The following is a 26,281-nucleotide window of genomic DNA, read 5'->3' as shown; positions in this document are numbered from 1 at the left end:
TTCATTAATGACGCACTTTTAAGACGATAATATGTTCTGCTCTTGACGATACTGATTGTAATACCTGAATGAATGAATGAATGAATGAATGAATGAATGAATGAATGAATGAATGAATGAATGAATGAATGAATGAATGAATGAATGAATGAATGAATGAATGAATGAATAAATGAAAGAATGAATGAGTCGATGGATGGATCGATGAATGATTGATTGATTGATTAATTGATTGTAATGAGTAGAGCTAGGATTCGTATGTAGTAAAAGCTAATAATTTTAGTCAGTATAGTTTATAAATATGCAAGCCATGCCCTCACTCCTCATACTTGCCATTCTTGTCATTTAGTACTTCCATTAGGTAGCGCTAAGAGTCTTTAATCCTCTTAACCACCATTTACAAAACAGCGGGGGGTTTAAAAGCTACATTTTCTAGTCCTTGTGACTTTTCTTGCATTTCGAGTCTTGTAACCAGGCTTAAAACCTTCTTAACCGGCATCCCATCGACTCAACTATACTCGGCGTCATTATCAATTCTTACTACATATAAATCCTAGCTCTAGACATGAGAGAAGAATTATCAATTAAATAGTAGGCCTACACGATGATAATCGCATCCTGAAACTCCTGCATTGCTCAATGTGGTCTGACTTTGCTGTCCGTCCACACAGAGTGAAAAACAAGTCGAATATTGGCTAAACCGAACAATGAGACACTCCGCGACACGGAAGAGCTTTGCATACTGACTACTGCGCCAGGCGTTCAATAGCAATATACGAGGCGCATCCAGAAAGTAAGTTTCCCGATATTTTCCCCTTGAAAGTAAACATAATTAGCCGTGTCAATTGCGCATGCGTAACAGATCTATCACGTATCAATCATATGCCAGCCGGACAGGTCCTGCCTGGTGCCAGTAGTATGGCAGCAGTGGTCTGAAATGGAAGCTCTTATTCCTTCTCCCGCCGCCTGCGAGGTTCGGTCGGTGATAAAGTTCTTTAATGCACAATGCACTGCGCCAATTGAAATCCATCGGCAGCTCTGTGAGGTCTATGGGCCGAACATCATGAGTAAGCAGATGGTGCGTCGCTGGTGTAGGCAGTTTTCTGAAGGTCGTCAAAGTGTCCATGATGAAGAGCGCAGTGGGCGACCGTCCATCATCAATGATGATCGTGTTGAGCTTGTGCGGCAGTGCATCATGGAGAACCGTCGCTTCACGTTTACGGAGCTGAGCAGCCATTTTCCGCAGATATCGCGATCCTCGTTGCATGAGATTGTCACTAAGCACCTGCTGTTCAAAAAAGTGTGTTCCAGGTGGGTGCCGAAAAACCTGACACCCGAACACAAAACGCAACGCTGAGGACCAGCACTGACATTTCTGCAACGGTATCACGATGACGGCGACGAGTTCCTCGACAGGATCGACGCGGGCGATGAGACTTGGATTTCGTACTTCACCCCGGAAACCAAGCAGCAGTCAATGCATTGGCGGCATAGTGGATCTCCGGTCAGCACGAAATTCAAACAGACGCTGTCGGTACGGAAAGTGATGTGCACGGTGTTCTGGACAGGAAGGGCATTCTGCTCATTGACTTCCTTCCAAGAGGTGAAACAGTGAACGCTGACCGTTACTGTGAAACACTGCGAAAATTGCGACGTGCCATTCAAAGCAAGAGGCGAGGCGTGGAATGCTTACTGCAGGTGTTGTGCTCCTCCATGACAATGCTCGTCCACATACGGCTCGGTGCACAGCAGCTGTTTTGACGGAATTTGGCTGGGAGTTGTTTCATAATCCAGCCTACAGTCCTGATCTTGCTCCATCGATTTTCACGTTTTCTTTCAAGAAATTCCTGTCCTCCAGTGAGCGTTTTGGCAACGACGAAGAGCTGAAGACATCTGTCACACGCTGGTTCCATTCACAGGCGGCAGAGTTCTACGACAGAGGGATACAAAAGCTGATCCCACGATACGACAGGTGTCTCAATTCTGATGGTGAATATGTTGAAAAATATCTGAAACATTGCTGTACCTGTTGCCAATAAATGTTTTCCTGAAAGTGTATGTTCTTTTTTTTTTAAATAGCGAAACTTACTTTCTGGATGCGGCTCTTATTATAATTTCTATTTTTCGTAACCGTTGTGCACGATTATAGTTTTACTACATATAAGCCACGGCGGACGCATGCATTTGACTTCACGAGATAATGAATTACTTATACCTGCCCGAGTAGAAATTTGTAGGTACGAAAATGGGCCTATATTAGGCCACTAGATGCGAATGAACTTATTCCAAGCCCATTCCAATCCATATCACACAAATTAACGATTGCTTTAACGACGCTCTATCAAGAGCGCGGATATTTAGAGTCGATAGGTGATAGTGAGAAAGTACTCCGGCGAGATGGGTTCGTTAACATGGTTGAATCCTATCTATTTGATAACGTTTTTATATTTCAGTGATATTTTGGTGTTCGGAGCTTAAACATAAAAATCTTGCGGAAATAAATTTAAAAGTGAATGAAGATGGTGAATTTAGGAATATACTCTGCATGGCAAATCATTCAAACTTGCTATATTATTACAATCATTATCATCTCCGTTATCATGGTCATTACCATCACAATTACTATCATAAATCACATGTCAAGTATTTCGTTCAGTTTAATAACTTCTAAGCTATGAACCAATAAACACTTCTTTAGTCTTTCCTTTCCCCATCATTGAAGGTCCGAAGAAAAAAAAAAAAAAAAAAAAAAAAAAAAGAGGCATAGGCACGTAATCTCCAAAAGCCATCGGGTGGTAGATGCCAATTTGAGTTACAAAAACTAACCTTTATATGCAGTGAATTCAAAATTATTTGTGAAGGAGAAGTAACAACAATCAATCATGGGATGTGGTTTTATGCGTTCGCCAAATCATGGAACCGCAAAGCTCAGTTTATATTCTTAAATGTTGGCAGTTTCTACGTAACAATTGTTGTGGATATGAATGGAGTATATTATGCAGTAGAGTTACCCTGTAATTACTTATAGAATTGAAGAAGATGTTAAACTAAACATTTTTTTCTAAGGATAAATTAAAATTTTTAGACATACAGATAGATAGGATAGATTGATTAGACAGATTTGATAGGATAGATATATTGGGATTAATAGATTTGGATAGATAGGATAGATTAGATAGGCTAGATAGATTAGGACAGATAGAATAGATAGATTAGGTAGATAGAATAGATAGATTAGATAGGATAGATAGATTGGGATAGATAAATTTGGATAGATAGTTTAGGACAGATAAAATAGATAGATTAGATAAGACGGATTGGATTGGATTGGATTGAATTGGATTAGATGGACGGATAGACAGACTGACAGACAGATGGGTATATTCAGGAATATTATACATACACATGCACTACACTATCAGAATTTTCTCTTAAATCCAACGCATAGGTCTCTTGACCGTAGGTTCTTTACAAAGCAAGTCCTACTTTGTAAGTTTGACCCCTCACCTATCATTAGATAGCATGTGCATGTATAGATGTGTATACAAGCAATCTTGTATAATAAAATAATGCCATGAGTGAAACAACATTTAACAAAAAGAAGTGTCAGAATTGTTGGTAGTTCAGTTAAAGTCTTGTATTTCGATGTTCATTGTATTATTATGATGTTTTTTAACTTGGTTATTTTACCGACGCTACTAACTACTAGGTTATTTAGCGTCGTTGGGATTGGTGATAGCGAGATGGTATTTGGCGAGATAAGGTCGATGATTCGCCATACATTACTTGGCATTTTCCCTTAAGGTTAGGGAAAACCTCGGAGAAAACCAAATCAGGTAATCAGTCCAAGCGAGGATCGAACCAGCGCCCGATCGCAACTCCGTATTTTGATGTTAACTCTTCACTTTCATATATCATAATTATATTCTGTATAATACTTTAATCCATCTAATTTGAAGGTTTGTTTCAAACAATTTTACGTCCGTTGTATAAATATGTAGGGAAGAGTCGGGTAGTATCGGACATCGGGTAATATCGGACAGTGCGTTTCTTTCATCTACCACCATATGGTAGTACCTGAATGACATGGTTACGTTTCTCTATGCGACATCACAGAAACGTAACCATGTCAATCAGGTACTATCATCGTGTGGTAGATGAAAGAAACTCACTGTCCGATATTACACGATGTCCGATACTACCCGACTCTCCCCTATAGTATGTTTCTTTGATTAAATTCATATTCTTAAGGATGAAGAACTCACCAGGCTGTATTGCAGGTGTGCGTGACCGTCATATATCGAGCTCCGAGGCTGTAGAAAGTTCTGAGAACTGCTAACGAGTTCCCTAGAGAATGTCCTCCTTCAACGCCAATCAGACTAGCTATTCTGCCGGCACGATGCGTCTCCTGGACACCTGAAATCACAAGTGGCAACAGGGAAAATCAGTTATATTAATTATGTGACCAATAATGTATAGGCTTATAACCGGTTTAGTTTCGATCGGTCTGAAGGGCCACCGTCAAGGTCGAGCATCCAACCTAATGTTCGAATTTCAACCAGTTACCTATATTGTGTCCACCCTGCCACATTATCTCCTGGCCTAGTTGCCTCATAAACAGTGCTTCGTTGGTATCACTTGTGAAGTTAAGATCTGTCTTCGAGCAGTTGTCTAAACAACCTCTAATGTCGTGCAGGCTAGACAGAACACCAGGCGCACTTCATCATACATCAAACTGACATTTTCTGAGTACACAAACGGAGTAACAACCGAAGGAAATTTACTTTGTTTTATTAAGGTGTTAGGTATAGCTTACAGCAATAATTTTTTGGAAATATTCAACATTTTTTTCCTACATTACTGTCTCTTAAGCAATAATGAAATTTGGTATGTGTAAAACACTAGCCTTCTGCTATATGAAAAAAAAAATATTTTTACGATTTAAAGAAATATTTACATATATATATTTTAATATTTATATATATATATATATATATTTTTTTTTTTTTTTCAAAATTCAAAGTTCACTGTGCAGTGATGAAGCGTTTTCCCTCATAACTCATAAACGTGTTAACTTTTTCATGTTCTCTCTCTTGTATTTTATTGCTGAAACTCATGTTTATAATATCATGCTCTTTCAACTACATTCCTTAATAAACAATATTTTTTTATTTTGTGTTAAATATTTGACCATTTTTAAAAATGAATTTATTTTTTACCAGACAATCTATCAAAGGTAGAGAAGTGATTTTGCATCCCATTATAGATATGACATGCACAAATACACACAAAACACTTCATCACAGAATGTTGGATACTTTTTTGAGTTATGAGGGAAACTCTTCATCACTGCACAGTGAACTTTGAATTTTGAAACAAATAATGGCAATATTTTTTTTTAAATCGTAAAAATATGTTCATCATATAGCAGAAGGACAGTGTTTTACACATATTAATTTTGATTACTGTACAAGATAGAGTAATGGAGAAAAAAACAGTTGAATATTTCCAAACTTTTACTCCTTTAAGTTGTACTTAACCCCTTAAAGAATGCGTTGGTTTTATATCGGCTTAAAATTGATTGGACACTTTAATACTTTACTTTCATAATTAATAATGTGAATTAATGATGGCGAAATGAGTCCGAGGCCCAATGACGAAAGTTTGCAGCAGTTCTGCTTCAATTGGTTGAAAAAAAAAAAATTTACAAACACCTCAATCGCTGTGGAACGGTTAGCACGTGTGACCATAAAACGAGCATCACCAAATATCATAGCACACAAATTGTGCCGCGTCACAACTCTGGAACGAATGCACTTTCAGTAATTTAAGATTAGTTTCTGATTATGAGTTTGTACTCTCATGTTTCCCTCAGTATAAACAATCGTTCGTGATAACTAGAGCCCGGATGTTTGGCAAAATGCCTTTTTTACTGGGTGGAAGTAAATTATTATTTGCATAGATAAAAATGTGATTTGGAGTAAATCAAAGTGATAGGGCCAATTTTTATTTTGCCTATTTAAGGTGTTTCTTACTAATAAATTAATTTTTTTGTCATTTTAAAGAAATATTTCTTGTTTATTTGCAATTTTCTAATTAATTATAATGTAATGTGTATGAAATTTTAATATTTGAAACAATGACCAACTTTACTAATAATCTATACTAATAATAAATCTGTAGCCGAAATTTTTCTGGTAATTTTCGATTTTCCAAAAATAATTGGTCCTAACATATATAATTAACCACCCTGAAACCGAAAATCGCTTTTTTGAAAATGTTTGTTTGTATGTCTGTCTGTCTGTCGGTATGTTTGTTACCTTTTCACGCGATAATGGCTGAACGGATTTCGATGAAAATTGGAATATAAATTAAGTTCGTTGTAACTTAGATTATAGGCTATATGGCATTCAAAATACATTATATAAAATGGGGGTTATAAGGGGGCCTGAATTAAATAAATCGAAATATTTAGCTTATTATTGATTTTTATTAAATATGTTACATTACAAAAATTTCTTTAAAAATCATTTCCGATAAGCATTATTCTCTGAAAAATTTTGATAGGACTGATATTTAATGAGATAAATGAGTTTTAAAATTAAAATAATTGCCATCTAAGGTCGTGTAATGAAATAAACAAATGACTTCGTCTATAAGGGGCCTTGGTCAACAACAATCGAAAGCTATGAATCATAGCCTACAGAAAATGTTTCTGTGTTCGTAGGAAGCAATATCGGAAGCTAAATTAACCGATTTGTATAATTAATTATTATTTCACCATTGGAAAGTGTAGTTTCTCTGTATGGACATAATACTATAATGTTATTACAGTAACTTCTGAGTGAATTGAGGACAGGTAAGATTAAAATAGCTTCCTATACACAGAAAACTTTATAGGTTATTCTGTATATTCATTTCCTGTATTTCTTACAATAATGTTTATGAACATATTCATTTTTATCTCAGAGAATTAACGAACAACGAGAGTGTATTGATTTAATATGCAGTAACAGTACGTTAGCTTAGCAATCCATTATTTTATAATTCAAATTTTAACTACGCTCAATTGAATCGTGTTAAAATACATAAAATACATATGCAATAAATGCAATGCAAAAAAATTGGGTAATGAGCCAAGCAGATTATGTTGCGCTGTTGTAAAAGTTGTTCCTCCTGAGATTCAAGAGCTCCCACAACAAATTAAAAACTTTCTAATTCGAGTACATCCGTTATCAACACACTTTTTCATAATATAATATAATATAAACATAATAATAAATCTGTAGCTAAAATTTTTCTGTTAATTTTCGCTTTTCCATAAATAATTGGTAATAACAATTAAGAAAAATGTTAAAGGAATTGTCATTGCACCAAATGAGTGGTCTCTGGATCAAAATGATCGCATTTTAATATTTTAAACACAATTTAAAAATAGTAACATATTAAACGATTTATCCTTCTATCAAACACGAATGTTCCCTGGATCAAATGTCCTATTTTAATTATGTAATTACTTTATATTTATTTCTAACGGGTGCAGCGGAGCGCACGGGTACGGCTAGTAGTAAATAAAAGTAATTTATTTCGGTGTTTAATCTGCTAATAATCGTGCAATATGAATAAAAAATCGACAATTCCCAGTTACAAAATATAATGTTGTCATATCTTCACGGTACCAACAATCAGCTTTATAATTTTAAATATTAAGCTCATAGAAGTACATTTTCAATTGCTTGCTTTCATATTTTCAAATCTTACTGTTACAATTTTGTGCTATAGGTCTCGCAAGCAGGGAGCACCGACGGAAGGAATACGAATGAAACAATGCGGTAAGGAAGAGCAGGCGATAGGAAAGGTCACGAGATAGCTTGAATGATGTATTCAAGAGTACAGTCGGAAGAGAAATGACATCGATAGAATCAGTCTTGCGTTGTGATAGTTACATTACGACTTTAGTTTGTTCCATTACATGTGAATACGTGTCTTATATCGCACAGTATTATTATTTCATCCGTAAACATATGTTGCGCGTTTAATTAGCTTCGAATTTTTCTCTTGCTACGTTATTTATTTCCACACCGATGTCCTCATTTGTTAATATTCTTGGAAGAGGCAGTACTTCCATTGGCCCGCAGCTATCGCTCGCTCGGCGTACCTACAAACACACGTCAAATCAGACAGCAACGGCACCACTGCTATACGGTAATCGTTCCTTGCACGAGTTATACATGTGCTTATTATTGTAGGTGATAGTAATATACGTTACAAGAGCGGTATGTTGACGTTTTCATGGTCGAGGCAAAGATTGAAAAAGCGACACGTAGTTGAGCTTTTTTAACTTCCGAGAACATGAAAACAAACATACCGCTCGTGTATCGTACATTATTTTGTGCGAAGATCGTTTATTACATACCTGAAAGACGAATTTCTAATTAGTTGCAATGAAATCTCCATGTTGGTTTCTGTTTAATGACGGCAACTTCGGAACACCAAAATATCTTTCTTCAACATTGTTGCTATAAAATGTTTTCTGTGTTTACTATACTCCAGCAGGCCGTGATATACGTCTGTCTTCCCCCCCCCCAGCCTATAAATGCGAACTTAAAACAAACGGTAAGGTTATGTAATGATTTATTTTTCATTTTAATATTTTAACAATATTATTTATATAACATATTGCAGTAATAACATCGGCATCTGGAATCTCGTTGATTTTTTCACGGCTTCCTTAATGTTACTTGTATCAGGAATGCAATAAGTTCCGTGGAGTAGTAGACTTTACTTAATTTTTGCAAATATTTAAAAACAATAATTAACATCGCAATTTAGGTGAATTGCAGTGGTAAGTTTCCAATTTATAATTATTACTATGTTAAACGTCTCTAAAAATAATATGTTAAAAGCCTAAAGCAGTAAAATGAATGTCGCGCTAAAGCGGTAAGAAGAGGGAAATTGTTATGTGTGTTACGTTGGGAATACTGAATGTGGTATTTCACACTTACCGCGTATTGGTTCTGTGCGGAAAACAAGCAAATACGCACGATCTCGCACAAAAGAAATTTGAGTGAGGAACAGTCAGTTATTGTCGGGTGACAGAAAGTATAAGATCGGTTAGCTAGAATGCCTAAATTCAGTAAACCATTGAGAAATATAGTTCATGCTTACGTTAGTGAATTGGTGCCCATGTGTTTTCAACCGATAGAAGAGTTTTGTTATGTAAGATTTGTGAAAAGACAGTTAACCAGAAAAAAAAGTATTTTGAGCGAGATCGTGCGCATTTGCTTGGTTTCCGCACAAAACCAATCCGCGGTAAGTATAAAATTCCACAGTCAGTATTCCCAACCTAACACACATAACAATTTCCTTCTTCTTACCGCTTAAGTGACATATTGATTTTACTGCTTTAGGCTTCTAACATATTATTTTTAGAGACGTTCAATATAGTAATAATTATAAATTGGAAACTTACCACTGCAATTTCACCTAAATTGCACTGTTAATTATTGTTTTTAAATATTTGAAAAATTAAATAAACTCTACAACTCCACTAAAGTTACTGCATTCGTGATGCAAGTAACATTAAGGAAGCCGTGAAAAAATCAACAACATTCCAGATGCCGATGTTATTACTGCAATATGTTATATAAATAATATTGTTAAAATATTAAAATGAAAAATAAACCATTACATAACCTTACCGTTTGTTTTAAGTTCGCATTTATGGACTGGGAGAAAAAAAAAGTCAGACGTATATCACGGCCTACTGGAGTATAGTAAACACAGAAAACATTTTAAAGCAACAATGTTGAAGATAGATATTTTGGTTTTGCAAATTTGCCGTCATTGAACAGAAACCAAGATGGAGATTTCATTGCAACTAATTATAAATTCCTCTTTCAGGTATGTAATGAACGATCTTCGCACAAAATAATGTACGATACACGAGCGGTATATTTTCTTTCAATTCTCGGAAATTAAAAAAGCTCAACTAAGTTTCGCTTTTTCAAACTTTTCCTCGAACATGAAAACTTCAACATACCGCTCTTGTAACGCATGTTACTATTAAAAGTAAACTTGTGTCACCTGCGAAGTAAAAATGTGAGTTATGGTGATATTAATTTAAATTTATTACTAAGCTTAAAATGTATTAAGCATTTTTAAAATTTATAATGCTTTTTTTCAAAGATTATTGTGCTTTTTTTTACGTTTATATTGCTTTTTTTCTTGTCTGTTTTAACTGTCATAAATGCTTAAAGATCCTTGCTCTAGTGATAACTAATTTAACCACATTCGTTTGTTTGTATACTTATTTTTCTTTAGTATACGTAATATATTTAGTAATGCTTGTAAAGACTATGTTTTTTAAACTTCATGCACCAAGTTGAGCAACTACATAACATACGAATATGTTGTGAATACTTCGCTCATGTAATGTGTGTTATTTAATGTCCTGATCTAGATCTTAAGTTTCGTTGGGCATGTACTGTATACAAAGTACCTCTTAATACTGCACCTATGTCTTCTACCTTCTTATTTTCTTCTTCTTCGTAGTACACTAAGCTGCTCAACAACATAAATATTCTGTAGTGCTATAACTATCTAATTTATATCCAGTGTTATGTTACTCGCCATAGTTCTCAAATACGCTTTGTTTTATATACCTTCTTACTGTAATAAGTAAAATTTGTAAGCGTTGCAGTTGCATATTATTCACGATTAAGGAACAAATATTATTAGCATAATTAACGGTAATTATAATATGATCTACGACTGAGCAAGAACATAATATGTATACTTTAATTTGAAAAGTTGTTTTAATGCATTCAAGACTTATACGAGAGTCATACTGAAAATCTTGAGCAACCTTATGTTATGGTTCTTAATTTTTATTTCTTAGACGAACTACGTAGGATAAAGGTGCCTAATTCAGTGATACCCCTAATCCCTTGATAAAATTTCAATTGACTGCCATGGAGTTGTGGTCTCTGACTTTTCAGTTTTTGAAATACCTAACAGATCCCAGGAGATGTTTTCTTTTCAATTCTATTGACTACCCGCCTTTTGAATTGACGCAATCGACTGCAGAAGCTTTTATGCAGTGAAAGGTGGTTGACCAGTAAGTTTTTCTTTCTCTTGTGACCGCTTCTGAAGAAGCATTTTATGTTTGACGTAAGAATTAATATAGCATTATAAAAATGATGTATTACTGCAGATTAAAGCCAGCTGAATCAATGTGTGTGACTATTTGAACATTATGAGACAATAACAATGATATAGGAGCTTTCCCATTTTCGGATTTATTTTCGTATTTCTTCTTCCTGGCTCACTCGACCAGTGATGCCAACGCTAAATTGTGAAAATTAATGTCTATGAAAGGAAATATTTCGTGAAAATAATAATAGAAATAAGTTATACAAAACATTAATTATAATTATAATAATATAATAGAGCATATATTTAACTTAATTACTGCTGTTGTTAGGAATATAAATAATGAGAAATAATTGTGTTATAATTCAATTTATTCAAATTTAATTTTGTATTGAATTTTACATTCAGTTTATTTTGTTTATAATATATTAATATGTAAAATGTATTCCTGTAGTTATACAAGTATTTTCTATGAAATTTGTCACTTAGGACCTTTTTCTATTTTGCAATTTCTTACTTAATCCATATTAAAACAATATACCACGACTTTAATGTGTTTTTCCAAATACGCGTTTGTTTTCTGAGCAGTTAATGAGGATTATTTTAGTATCACGGAATTAGGATATTACTCACGGAATTAGGAAACCACTATCATTGAATTTGGATTCCTGTCACGGATTTAGGAGCCACTGCATAACAATGAAGAATCATATATTATATATCAAACTTGTGAAACTGTTGACACGGAATGTTGTAAAGACTGTAGCTAAAGGTCCAAATAACGTCATTTACGTGTTTTGAAAATTTTTCTTACAATTCTGGCATAAATATAGACTTTATTAAATATGTCACGGAATTAGGCAACCTTACCCTATATCATCTTCATCTACAGACTTTTCTGTCACTTTTCCACATAGTCTCCATTTCCTTCAATACATTTTTCCAACTGTTCTGTAAGTTTTAAAATTTCCTTGCGATAGATGTCCATTCCAGCTTCCTGAAGACATTGACGTAGCGTTGGCCTCGCAGCTGTTCCTTTAGAGAACCGAAGAGATAGTAGTCGGAGCGAGCCAAGTCGGGACTGTAGGGAAATTCCAGAAGAGTTTTCCACCCAACTATCCTGATTTTCTCCATGGTGACAAGGGCAATGTGACACCGCGCTTTATCGTGTTGCAGAATTATCTTCCTTTCAGGCCGTTTCTCGCGCAATGCACGACGGAGCTTCAAAAGTGTGTGGATGTAGCGGACGGCATTTATCGTCTCTCCAGGTTCAGGAAATTCAACCAGAATGCATTCCAAAACTAATCAACTCTTTCCTTGTTGCGTTCCGTGAAGGCAGTTCGAGGGCGACAGCTATGAGGCACTTCTTGGATGCTCTTGTTCCCGTATTTGAAATGTTTCACCCATCTCCTAACACTGCTGATTCCCATGCACACATCTCTGTATGCATGCTGAACGCTGAGGTGAATTTCAGGAGATTTTTCTCTCTTTAACAAGGAATTCAATGACAGCAAGCTGTCGAAACGAATCATTGTTGTCGACCATTTTGCAAACATTGCCTGTGATCACGTGTTAAAAACTAATGACGTCACAATATGTCGACACGTAGTGTAAAGTCTTTATATTACGATCAAACAGGCGTTTTTGGAATTGGAATTGTAACAAATGGTAGCTCATGACTTTCAGTATGACCCTCTGTACTTGTTCAAGAGAATTCAGGAGAATTTTATTTAGTAAAGTGTTAAAATTAAGTATCTGATTCCTAAAAAAATGTAAACTAGAGAAGTATGTTTACATTTGCGTCTCAAATATTATTTCGATAAAGAATGAGAGAAAAAAGCAAAGCACCATTTTGAAAGAACTCTTATGGACTGAAAATTTATATTATGTATCTGTGGGATGGGATTGCGTTCCTTTCTAAAATGACTATTTGGTTATCTTTGAAAGAATGAACGAACTGTGTTTTTATTCTTCTTTATGAAGTACACGCTTTAAAATTCCAATACACAAAATATCTTTCTCTAAAATAGAACATTTTTTTACAATTTTGGCTCTCCGTTACAGAATTATACGACATTATGACAATAGGGCACTTAAGGGGGTAGATATCTTTTTAACCCTTGAATTCACTAAGTATCCTATAGGATACAACAGGTTAATACGCTATATGCTACAATTTTAGTAGAACAATAGAAAAAAAAATCGTAGGTAAATTAAATTTAACCAAAATTTCACAATACTATAATATTGTACAACACATAAAATATGGACATTGCTATAGTTGTTTTCTTTACAGTCCGACACGGTTTAATAAAATAGTGTGAGAAATGAAGTTTTGCCAAATTATCTTACTATCACTTTTTTCCAGAAACCAATCATATCAATTTTACAAGACATGTGCTGAACGGACGGCGAACAAGTGGAGAAATTTTGAAGTGTAGGCCTATATAAGTGTGAATCACTATCCATATTAAGCACAGACATTTTTTACTGACACACTGTATAGACGACAGGCAATCGGAAAATGTCGAATATATGGCGACACAACTATCAATAAATATGAAAAAATATAAGAATCTTATTATGTTACTTTCATATTACTGTTTAACATTCTTTGTCTTTGGCAACCTCACCAAGTTTAGGATGATTTAATTATTATTATTATTATTATTATTATTATTATTATTATTATTATTATTAAAAATAACTTTATATACAACGCAAAATACATATAGGCTATTTTTATAATACATTTCGTCTTTCTAATGCTAAAATAACTATGTGAAAATATGTTTAATTGCTCAGAAACTAGAGTGACACCCGTATACTAGCAGCATTGACGAGGGTGCAAAATATCGCAGACTTGACGTCTAGCGGAGCGGCGTGGAATTACGTCCACAAATACAAATATTAACATAGAGGAATTCGGACTGTTGTTTAAAATGTGAGTTACTAATGTGGAATAGTATATGAAACACTTAAGAAATGTTGAACAGTATTTAATGTAAAATTATTAGCTTATATCAAAGCTGCATATTATGAGACATATTGCATACTTCATATTACTTTCCGTAATTAATTGTTAAATATTTTTTCTTTGGCTTAGTGAGACAAAATCTGACATTAGGAACGAATTTACAATAACGCATTGCTGACAACTGCAAAGATAAAATTGATAGTAATCTGATGCTTGTAATAATTAGTAAAGGCATGTGGACAACAATAAAACTTAATTTGATCAAACCTAAAATTTCCAATACCGTACATTTTAACTTCTATTCATTCATTAGGTGTAAATAAAAAAAAGCTAATTTGTATTTTTCTCTCAACACAAAGATGAAGGAATTAGGCCTACCAAAGAATGTTGTTGACTCGCGTTTTATGATCCCTTGCAAATCGAAAGTACGATTTAAAGCAATTTGTAATGCTGTAATTTTGTAGCAATTATAAACAGCACATATACACCGTGACATTTTAACACAACACTAATTAATAAAACCATTAACTAGACCTGCAACAATATCCATTGCTTTTGATTACAGCTTGTTTCGCGAGTATCTCCACACCGGCCGCCTAGGTAGCAGCACCAGCGTCGTTCGCGCGCAAAACTGGTAGCTGTCCGGTATTATTATAGTATGGTATTTGGTGTTGCCAATTTAAGTTTTAATATTTTGACATCATAATGGGGCATGCAATTTTGTAAAATTTAAAATACGGATATTCTTGATAATTAATTTGAAATATTTGAACTCCAAGATTTTTATCTTTTAGAATAAATCCAAAATTAATGCTGCATATTCAAATATATTACTGAACAACAGTTATACAATATAATAATGATGTCTGATGGCTTGGTACATAATTTTGAATCCCTTGTGGTAAATGCAACTGAGATAAAATACGAATTAACAATTGACGGTTTATGCGATTTAAAATTTACAGTATATTGCTATACGTGAATAGGATTAAGAAAAAATCCACAAACGATTAGGGAAAATGCGGAAATTCTACTTGAAGCAAGTAAAGCGATAGGGTTGGAAGTGAATTACGAAAACACTAAGTTTATGATTATGTCTCGTGACCAGAATATTGTACGAAATGGAACTATAAAAATTGGAGATTTATCCTTCGAAGGGGTGGAAAAATTCAAATATCTTGGAGCAACAGTAACAAATATAAATGATACTCGGGAGGAAATTAAACGCAGAATAAATATGGGAAATGCCTGTTATTATTCGGTTGAGAAGCTTTTGTCATCTAGTCTGCTGTCAAAAAATCTGAAAGTTAGAATTTATAAAACAGTTATATTACCGGTGTTCTGTATGGCTGTAAAACTTGGACTCTCACTTTGAGAGAGGAACGGAGATTAAGGGTGTTTGAGAATAAGATTCTTATGAAAATATTTGGGGCTAAGAGGGATGAAGTTACAGGAGAATGGAGAAAGTTACACAACGCAGAGTTGCACGCATTGTATTCTTCACCTGACATAATTAGGAACATTAAATCCAGACGTTTGAGATGGGCAGGGTATATAGCACTTATTTGCGAATCCAGAAATTCATATAGAGTGTTAGTTGGGAGGCCGAAGGTAAAAAGACCTTTTGGGAGGCCGAGACGTAGATGGGAGGATAATATTAAAATGGATTTGAGTGAGGTGGGATATGATGATAGAGACTGGATTAATCTTGCTTAGGATAGGGACCAATGGCGGGTTTATGTGAGGGCGGCAATGAACCTCCGGGTTCCTTGAAAGCCAGTAAGTAAGTAAGTAAGTAAGTAAGTAAGTAAGTAAGTATATTGCTATACAAGTGTGTAAGTGCGTTATTAGAGAATCGAGGAAAATATTAAAGAAAACGTGACAAAGTCGGGTTTCTTCCATTTCTGACATTCTCTGATGCATTTACCACGTGTATTTCATAATATTTGTAAACGATCGTTACTTAATAGAAATAAAAAAATAAAGAGATAAATTGATAAATATGTATAACTAGAAAATAGATAAATAAATAAATAATTAAATAAGTAAACAACTACATAATTAAATAAGTAAATGAATTAATTAACAAACAAATAAATGTGATATGCTTTTAACTTTACATACGAGTATTAAACGGAAATGTGAAATCTTAATTTGAATTTAAGCCATATATGTGAAAGAGGGATTTGGATTTTGTTGCTGTGTTTTATATAACTTTTCTTTGTGTGCATCCTAAATAAAGTCTTTTTTATGAGTCTGCATTATAATCAATATGTCATGGATGGCATCGTTCTCAAAGAAAGAGAATGGACAGACATACAATTGGATGAATTAAAAGTCCTAGATTTAGAAACTCTAGAATATCAAGATATTGAATAGCCATGGAAAATCGGCTGGGCGACAATGATTCCTGCAAAATCTAAAATGAGTTCTTTTATATTTTTAAATTATGTTTCATTTAACTACGCTGGCATCTGCCGAGGTTATATCAGCGTTGCCGGTGTGCGAGAATTTTGTCCCGCAGGAGTTTTTTTACAGGCCACTAATTCTAGTGACATGAACCTAACACATTTAAACACACTTAAATGTCATCGACCTGGGCCGGGATCGAATCCGCAACCTTGGCCACAGAAGGCCAGTATCATGCCGACTACACCACCCAGGGCGACACTCTAAAATGAATTATGAAAATACAGTGAAACCTGTCTAAAGCGGCCATCTGAAGTTACCTTGTAAAATGGCCGTTTTGTCAGGTGGCCGCTTGATTAAGGTTGCGGTTTTTATGAATCAGCATGAAAATACTGAATTTCATTCACTTTTTAGTACTGTGCGCGTACAACAATCGTGCATATTAATGCAGCCTCTTCCATTCTTGCAACTAGCCTTTTCAAAATTCGCTTGCGGTACCTCAGTTTAAATTAGTGGATAATACCTTGATCAAGGGGCTGGACGTGTGATGTCCGCTCTAACCACCCATTACTAGCCAAAAATTGCTTACATTGAGTTCTTTGGTAATTTCAAGAGCTTTCTCTTGAATTATATACCCGCTTACTGGCAATTTCTTCGCCCTCGCACACTTGAACCATTCGTAAACGAAATCATTCACATTACTAAACACAGATTGTCTCTTCCTTTTTTGGCCACCACGCATATTTTTCTCTCATTCTTTTAATATTTCATCTTTATTCTTAATTATACCATTTATTTGTGTCCTTCCACATTTGAATATTTCTGCAATTTTTCTCGCACATGTTCCCTTCTCACTTTCTTCAATCATTTTTCGTCTTGCCTCTAAACTTAACACCACTCTAGATTTATTGTTAGATATGATTTTTCTCTCAAACTAACTTCACAATTCCTCTGAATCAACTGAATGAAAAGAAGAAAAATTCGTAAAAGCTGGCCCAAATAGAGAAAGATAGAAAGAGGAGAAAAAATAAAAAAATTCGAATGGTTAACTACTGACCTAAAACATACTGTGACATTTTCGATAGAAAAATGTCCGTGTTTCAAACCTTTAAAAACGAGTAAAAATTTAAAGATGTGCAGGGTCGGAGTGGAAAGTGACAAAAGAGTCATAAAACAGTCACTAGTTTCGTCCTTCGTACGAGTAACTCATATTGAAATAATTCTGTACCTACTCTATAAAAGAGTACCTTACGTACTGTAAATTAAATCTTCACTTCTGCCCGATCCGAAAAGATAAAATTACTCGGAAATGTTATCTACTGTCCGTTCAAGTGGTTTTGTCGCAGGGTCGTAGAAAGGGGAGGAAATCACGTGTCAATTAATTGCTTAACGAGGCCCTTTTATTTAATTATTTTAAATAGTTGTATAATATTACGTAGACGTCCAATTCTTAACAGAAATTAATGTTTTCAGAAAAGAGCTAAGACAGCCCAGCTACTTGACTTTACAGAGGGGCGAACAGAAGCAGGTGGGGGAAACCGGGATGCGAGTTAGGCAAACGGACGACAGTACCTGTGCGAAAATATGATTCAATATTGAAAGCTCTTTCGTCACTGGAAAACGCGAACATATTTCTGGAACGTACTATACTCATTAACTCAGTACTGCATACGCAGCCTCGGTTCTGTGTAGAGAACGGTTGTAAGTTTACTAGTAGAGGGGGTGGGAGTGAAGTACATTTAAAAATTCAGGTACAATAAAAATTGAAGTAAAAATAAAATGATGTCCCTGTATATATATATATATATATATATATGAAAAGCCTGAGATAACATAAGGGCAACGGCCTCCTACAGGAGTGTAGGGAGAGCTGAAGGTCTACTACTCTTGGGGAGCCAGTCCAAGAGAGCTTACACTATACTTACAAACTAAACACATGAACAAATTATAAATCTAAATACGAAAAACTATAACGACTAAACATATAAATTATACAAACTAAACACACACAAAAAACTATACAAACTGAACACACAAATTATACAGTCTAAAAAAAAACACACACACACACACACACAATCCAAACTAAACACGCAAAAAATCATACAAATTGAACACATAAATTATACAGCATTAAAAAGACTCACACACGCACGCACACACACACAAACAAAAAACAACAAAATATATACTAATTGATATCTCGGAATAAATATTTAAATTTTCATTATTATTATTATTATTATTATTATTATTATTATTATTATTATTATTACTATTATTGCAGTTTTAATGGGAAAAAAATATTTGCCCAAATACTTCAGCAACAACGAACTTAACATAAAATGGATCGATAATTGCATAAATAATTTCGCATTTTCCGGTATTTAAAACCGATGTCACATTAATTTCAAGTAACTTACATTTCTGAAGTAAATTTATTTCGTTAAAGTATAGGCCTATCTGAACTTATTGTGAATTCTGAAATAGACCAAAGATATCGATTGGTTAGCTTTCTAACATTCCTTACTTCTATACAATGCTGCAGTCCTGGCATTATGACTATCAGAGACAGTCTCCAGCGTCGTGTATGCTATATCTTCCACGAAGCATGCACAAGTACGCTACCTCAGGCTAAGGAATTGAAATGTCTATGTGAAATATTCATAAGGTCATCACCTCGGGTACAAGATTGAAAACTGCACGGTAAACCAGCTTATTTCCTTCACTAAACACAAACCCCTTAAAAGGATGTACGCTCTTATGTGTAAGTGTTCCTCAAACAACGCTCAACGAAGAGCGGAGAAAGAAGGAAAAACTTGTGCGTGACCCCAAATTCCCCTGAGACCCGTTTGAAGTAAACGACGAAGCAGAAATCTTTCTTGCTTCGGATGTAAGATGAACGAAACTACAATTCTGAATGGGAACTGGAGCTTGCAAAGTTGTAAGATATAATGTAATATATCACCTAACTTCTGCACCGACTGTTACTTCTAAATTATCATCATATCTTGTTTTCATTGCTGATAATATCGACGTTATTTCTATCTCTTACACAATTATCATGACCAAACTATACTTAATCAAACCAGTAATTATCACAAGTTTAATGGTAATATTAAAAACGTTTATTCCATGGTTTATAATAGTTCATGATATTTTTATCGTTTATTTTTCATGTCACTACAGTGAGGTTGCAAAGTGGACGTACCTCCCCCCCCGTATTCTTATTTCACTTACTTTGTGAATGTTGGTACCCCATTGTTTACGTTAGTACCATGCTACCATGGTAACCGTGCTGTTATAAACAAACATCATTGTGCTGAGTATTAGAACTGATATTGGTGTTTCTACATTTTTCCAAAATTATGAAGAATATTAGAACTCATGTTGGTATTGTCCCATTTCTCTATCCTCATGCTTATTATTGGAATTGATAGTTATGTTGTCACATTCGTCCATCATTATATTTGATGTCACATTTTTCCATTATCAAGCTGAGTATTAGAACTGATGTTACTTTTGTGACATTTGTCCATCATTATACAGAATGTTACAACTGATGTTAATGTTGTCACATTTGTCCATTATTGTACAGAATGTTACAACTGATGTTGATGTTGTCACATTTGTCCATCATTGTACAGAATAATAGAACTGATGTTGGTGTTGTCACATTTTTCCATCATTGTACAGAATATTAGAAATGATGTTGGTGGTGTCACATTTGTCCATCATTGTACAGAATATTAGAACTGACGTTGGTGTTGTCACATTTGTCCATCATTGTACAGAATATTAGAAATGATGTTGGTGGTGTCACATTTGTCCATCATTGTACAAAATATTAGAACTGATGTTGGTGTTGTCACATTTGTCCTTCATTGTCCAGAATATTAGAACTGATGTTGGTGTTGTCACATTTGTCCGTCATTGTACAGAATATTAGAACTGATGTTGGTGTTGTCACATTTGTCCGTCATTGTACAGAATATTAGAACTGATGTTGGTGTTGTCACATTTGTCCGTCATTGTACAGAATATCAGAACTGATGTTGTTGTTGCCACATTTGTCCATCATTATGCAGAATATTAGAACTGATGGTGTTGTCACATTTGTCCATCATTGTACAGAATATAAGAACTGATGTTGGTGTTGTCACATTTGTTCATCATTGTACAGAATATTAGAACTGATGTTGGCGTTGTCACATTTGTCCATCGTTGTACACAATATAAGAACTGATGTTGGTGTTGTCACATTTATCCATCATTGTACAGAATATTAGAACTAATGTTGATGTTGTCACATTTGTCCATCATTATGCAGAATATTAGAACTGATGTCGGTGTTGTCACATTTGTCCATCATTGTACAGAATATTAGAACTGATATTGGTGTTGTCACATTTGTCCATCATTATGCAGAATATTAGAACTGATATTGGTGTTGTCACATTTGTCCATCATTATGCAGAATATTAGAACTGATATTGGTGTTGTCACATTTGTCCATCATTGTACAGAATATTAGAACCGATGTTGGTGTTGTCACGTTGTCCATCATTGTACCGAATATTAGAACTGATGTTGGTGTTGTCACATTTGTCCATCATTATGCAGAATATTAGAACTGATGTTGCACATGGCGTCCGAGATAACGAATGACCTATAACCGTTCATTTTTAGTTCGTTATTTAATGACGCTGTATCAATAACTCGGTTATTTAGTGTCGATAGGATTGGTGATGACGAGATGATATTTGGTGAGATAAGGCAGAGGATTCTCCATAGATTACCTGATATTCGCCTTAAAGTTAGGGAAAACTTCAGAAAAAATCCCAAACAGATTATCAGCCAAGCAGGAATTGAACCAACGCTCGAGCGCAACTCCGGATTGACACGCAAGCGTCTCAGCCGACTGAGCTACGCCGTTAGCCTATAAACGTTGCTGCGTTCAGATTCTCTTGCTAAATAAATACTACGCTATGTGAGGTAAGTGCATAGAGATGTTAAGTGCATGAAAAGGCTACGAGATATGACAAAAATGGGTGACAGATTTTTTAATCTTCTTTCACTGTTATCCATCACTCGTAAAATATTTACACTTATTTTCCAAATACTCTGTATGTTATGCAAATCTTTCATGTTTCGATATCTTCATCGTAAGGTTGCTCTGGAGATCCAATCGATAATCAAAACAAATTGCGGGGCCGAACTATATCTCTATGGAGGTAGCAAAGAAGGTAGACTGGGTTTAATCTGGTTCCGTCTAGGAGCCTGGAGGGCACTTAAACCGTCAACGAAGAGGGGGCGAGAATATGTCCTCTTTGCGGTAGAGGCGAGACATCACACCACATTTTGTCGGAGTGTGAAGCCACAGAAACTCTGAGGAAACGATTCCTGCCAGAGTCCTTCATTACATCTAGCAGGGGGCACTTGGCGACATACGCTGTATTAAATAACGTTAAATTCTGTGACAGTGTGGGACAATTTATGGCAAACGTTCGAGAGTTGAGGGTGGAACTGGCCGAGGGGGAGGGAGCCGAGAAAATAAGGGAAAGAGTTATTAATTAGTGTTGGAATGATGAAGTAATTAGTGGATAATGTTATTTTTGTAATTATTGTGTCTTCTTTTTCTATTTGTATTTTATCGCATGTGTATGATTTTCTTTTTTTTATGTATTACCTTTATATTTATTAGTTGGATTATTTCGTGCAGTCTCAATAAGGAATTGAATTGTTTATATATATATATATATATATATATATATATATATATATATATATATATATATTTCACTGTGTTTTTTCTGTCTCTTTTCATATCTTACATTTATTTTATTATTTTTTATAATTTTTATGAAATTTGGTTTGAAGTTAGATTAGTTTTAATTGTGATAATTAATGATAACGGTAGTAATAATAATAACTGTTGTTTTACTATTTTATTATTAGTAGTATTATTTTTGTTTCCTTTGAAGATTGAAACTGTGCATAGTTACAGCACGAATGGGCGTACGGGCTCGTGCGAAGGACCTTGTGTACATGAGTTTGTATAATTTATCATGCATCAATAAATGCACTTATCTATCTTGTAATACAACTGGATCCCGGACTGTTCCAAATATGTCACTCAAAATCCTATATTATGAAATGTTGAAAGAATTTATATTTAACTTGGATAGAGTCCATGTTTCATTTAGAAACCAATACTTATTACTTTGAGCTCCTAGAAACCTACTTTTAGGGAATTTTATAATGCGAAATACTAATAACAAGAGTTTTCATAACGTTTTATGATACTGATATGATATTTTGCACTATTGATATCGGATATGAATTCCTAAGTTATTACATACGCCAATGGTTTAGTAATTTGGCTGTTAAGAAGAATTTCTGTCCATTTTCATTACAGCTCGCTCATTATATGATAAGATCCATTCATACAAAGCACAAGTCTTACACTGCAAACCCAGCATTCTTCAATTTTTTTCAGCTTTCCTCTAAGACTTCGCATACGAATCATTTACATTAATGTCGTCTGTCGTCTGATAAATTCTTCTTCTAACCCGAACTTTTTTCCTCGTTCACATTATATAATAATGAAAATGTATAATGAAAGAAAATTATACTAAATACATTTGCTCTAAAATCAGGACTAATTAAAAGTTTCAATATGAAAAACAAATCGATTGTTACAGTAGCAGATATGGAAATACGAGTAATGCTCAGATGAAACTTTTCATTGAACGGTAAACACATAACGGTCAATATTAACATCCGTTGGAACTATATTTGTTTTGGTGGTTGATATTTCATATCTTGAATGCACAAACATAATTAAATATTTGCCCTGCACAGAACAAACTTACTTTTATGACAATCGATATCAATTTAATACCGTAAATCCAGCCGAAAATGTGATTATAACAAACTGAGATTTCAGAGACACTGAGGCAATGTATTGCTTTAAAAGACAGTCAGTTTTCTATACCGAATCAGAAGAAATCAGTATCATCGGTAGTACTTCGAAAGCACAACAGACTAAAATTTACATACAAACGCTGCAGTAGACCAGAATTCACATACAAACGCTACAATAGACCCGAGAATACGTAGCCTACATACGAACGTCACAATAGACCAGAGATCACATACAAACGCTACAATAGACCAGAGATCACATAGAAACGCTACAGTAGACTACAGATCACATAGAAACGCTACAATAGACCAGAGAACACATACAAACCCTACAATAGACCAGATTACATACAAACGCTACAATACACCAGATTACATACAAACGCTACAATAGACCAAAGATCACATACAAACGCTACAATATACCAGATAACATACAAACGCTACAATAGACCAAAGATCACATACAAACGCTACAATATACCAGATTGCATACAAACGCTACAGTAGACCAGATTACATACAAACGCTACAATATACCAGTTTACATACAAACGCTACAATATACCAGTTTACATACAAACGCTACAATAGAACAGAGATCACATACAAACGCTACAATAGACCAAAGATCACATACAAACGCTACAATATACCAGATTACATACAAACGCTACAGTAGACCAGATTACATACAAACGCTACAATAGACCAGTTTACATACAAACGCTACAATAGAACAGAGATCACATACAAACGCTACAATAGACCAGAGATCACATACAAATACTACAATAGACCAGAGATCACATAAAACGCTACAATAGACCAAAGATCACATACAAACGCTACAATATACCAGATTACATACAAACGCTGAAATAGACCAGAGATCACATACAAACGCTACAACAGAACAGAGATCACATACAAACGCTGCAATAGACCAAAGATCACATACAAACGCTACAATAGACCAGAGATGACATACTAACGCTGCAAAAGAACAGACATCACGTAAAAACGCTACAATAGACCACAGACTACATACAAACGCTGCAATAGACCATAGATCACATACAAACGCTACAATAGACCACAGACGACATACAACGCTGCAATAGACCAGAGATCACATACAAACGCTACAATAGACCACAGATGACATACAAACGCTGCAATAGACCAGAGATCACTTACAAACACTACGATATTCACAGACGACATACAAACGCTGCAATAGACCAGAAATCACTTACAAACGCTACGATATTCACAGACGACATACAAACGCTGCAATAGACCAGAGATCACTTACAAACGCTACAATAGACCACAGATGACATACAAACGCTGCAATAGACCAGAGATCACATACAAACGCTACGATATTCACAGACGACATACAAACGCTGCAATAGACCAGAGGTCACTTACAAACGCTACAATAGACCACAGACGACATACAAACGCTGCAATAGACCAGAGATCACTTACAAAGGCTACGATATTCACAGACGACATACAAACGCTGCAATAGACCAGAGATCACTTACAAACGCTACAATAGACCACAGACGACATACAAACGCTGCAATAGACCAGAGATCACATACAAACGCTACAATAGACCACAGATGACATACAAACGCTGCAATAGACCAGAGATCACTTACAAACACTACGATATTCACAGACGACATACAAACGCTGCAATAGACCAGAAATCACTTACAAACGCTACGATATTCACAGACGACATACAAACGCTGCAATAGACCAGAGATCACTTACAAACGCTACAATAGACCACAGATGACATACAAACGCTGCAATAGACCAGAGATCACATACAAACTGTACAACAGACCCGAGGTAACATACAAACGATACAGTAGACCGGAGATAACATACAAGTATACATATTGCATAAAAATGTTGCTGCAAAATTCATGTGCAAGTATAGACCTAAACATACAGTTTTCAGTAGAAAACCATAGTCCGCAAACGGGTAATTACTGCTGTAGGAGCCTGGTAATGCGTTTGATGAAGTTTAAATTCACTGTCTCTATACTGTGTCCATAAATATTAGGGGGCGATGAATCATACCCCAGTACACAGTATCAGGATGAATAGCTACCAGGCATGGAGTATTTTACGTAGAAAGAACTGGCGGATCATGCACATGGCCCTAGAGTGCAGCAAGAAAAGTGCGTCAATGATTTTCTCGCAGAAATATTCCGTGTCGAGTGACGTTTGCTAGCAACAACCGACGCGTGCGAGAGGGAGGTTCATTTCTAGGTAACAGCCTTAATGCTGGTCGTAGGCAATAGGTGCGATCTTCGGAGTAAGACGAAGAAATTTTATGTCGGTTTGAAGAAGTGCTGTCAACAAGTATTCGATTAGTTACTAGTGAAGTTGGAGTCACCCATTGACTAGTGTGAAATGTTTTAGACGAGTGCAATCTCTGCAGCTACAGAATCCTGCTGCTTAGGTACTATTTTGTCGGTTGATATTAGATCAGAGCTTGAAGAAAACTGGATTTCCTTCAGTCACACTTGTCACGGGTGAAGCGTCATTTAGAAGGGAGCATACAATACCCACAAAAATAACATTTGGGTAGTAGCAAATCCTCATGCTACACATTTCCGCGGCTACCAGGAATAATTTACTCTCAATTATTCAGCAGGCATCTTAAGTAATAGTCGTATTGTTCCATACTTGCTTGAAATATGAGCAAAAAGAAATGAAATATCTAAGAAGAATGAGGGATAAAGAATAAAAACTAACAATAGAAACAATACAATACACCTT

The 26,281-nt window shown here is 35.0% G+C and overlaps 1 protein-coding gene across 1 annotated transcript in view; it reads right to left on the bottom strand.

The window, feature by feature from the left end:
• The window catches only part of LOC138713023 (dipeptidase 1-like), an 876,181-nt gene that overhangs the window by 148,860 nt on the left and 701,040 nt on the right, over positions 1–26,281 (bottom strand). The window contains exon 8 of the mRNA XM_069844705.1: positions 4,266–4,416. Coding sequence (XP_069700806.1) covers positions 4,266–4,416 — 151 coding nt within the window. The remainder of the gene's footprint in view (positions 1–4,265; positions 4,417–26,281) is intronic.

The sequence above is a fragment of the Periplaneta americana genome, chromosome 14 (genome assembly GCF_040183065.1).
Source record: "Periplaneta americana isolate PAMFEO1 chromosome 14, P.americana_PAMFEO1_priV1, whole genome shotgun sequence".
Lineage (NCBI taxonomy): Eukaryota > Metazoa > Arthropoda > Insecta > Blattodea > Blattidae > Periplaneta > Periplaneta americana.
The sequence above is the reverse complement of the archived record's forward strand: the minus strand, read 5'-3'. Positions and strand labels throughout refer to the sequence as shown.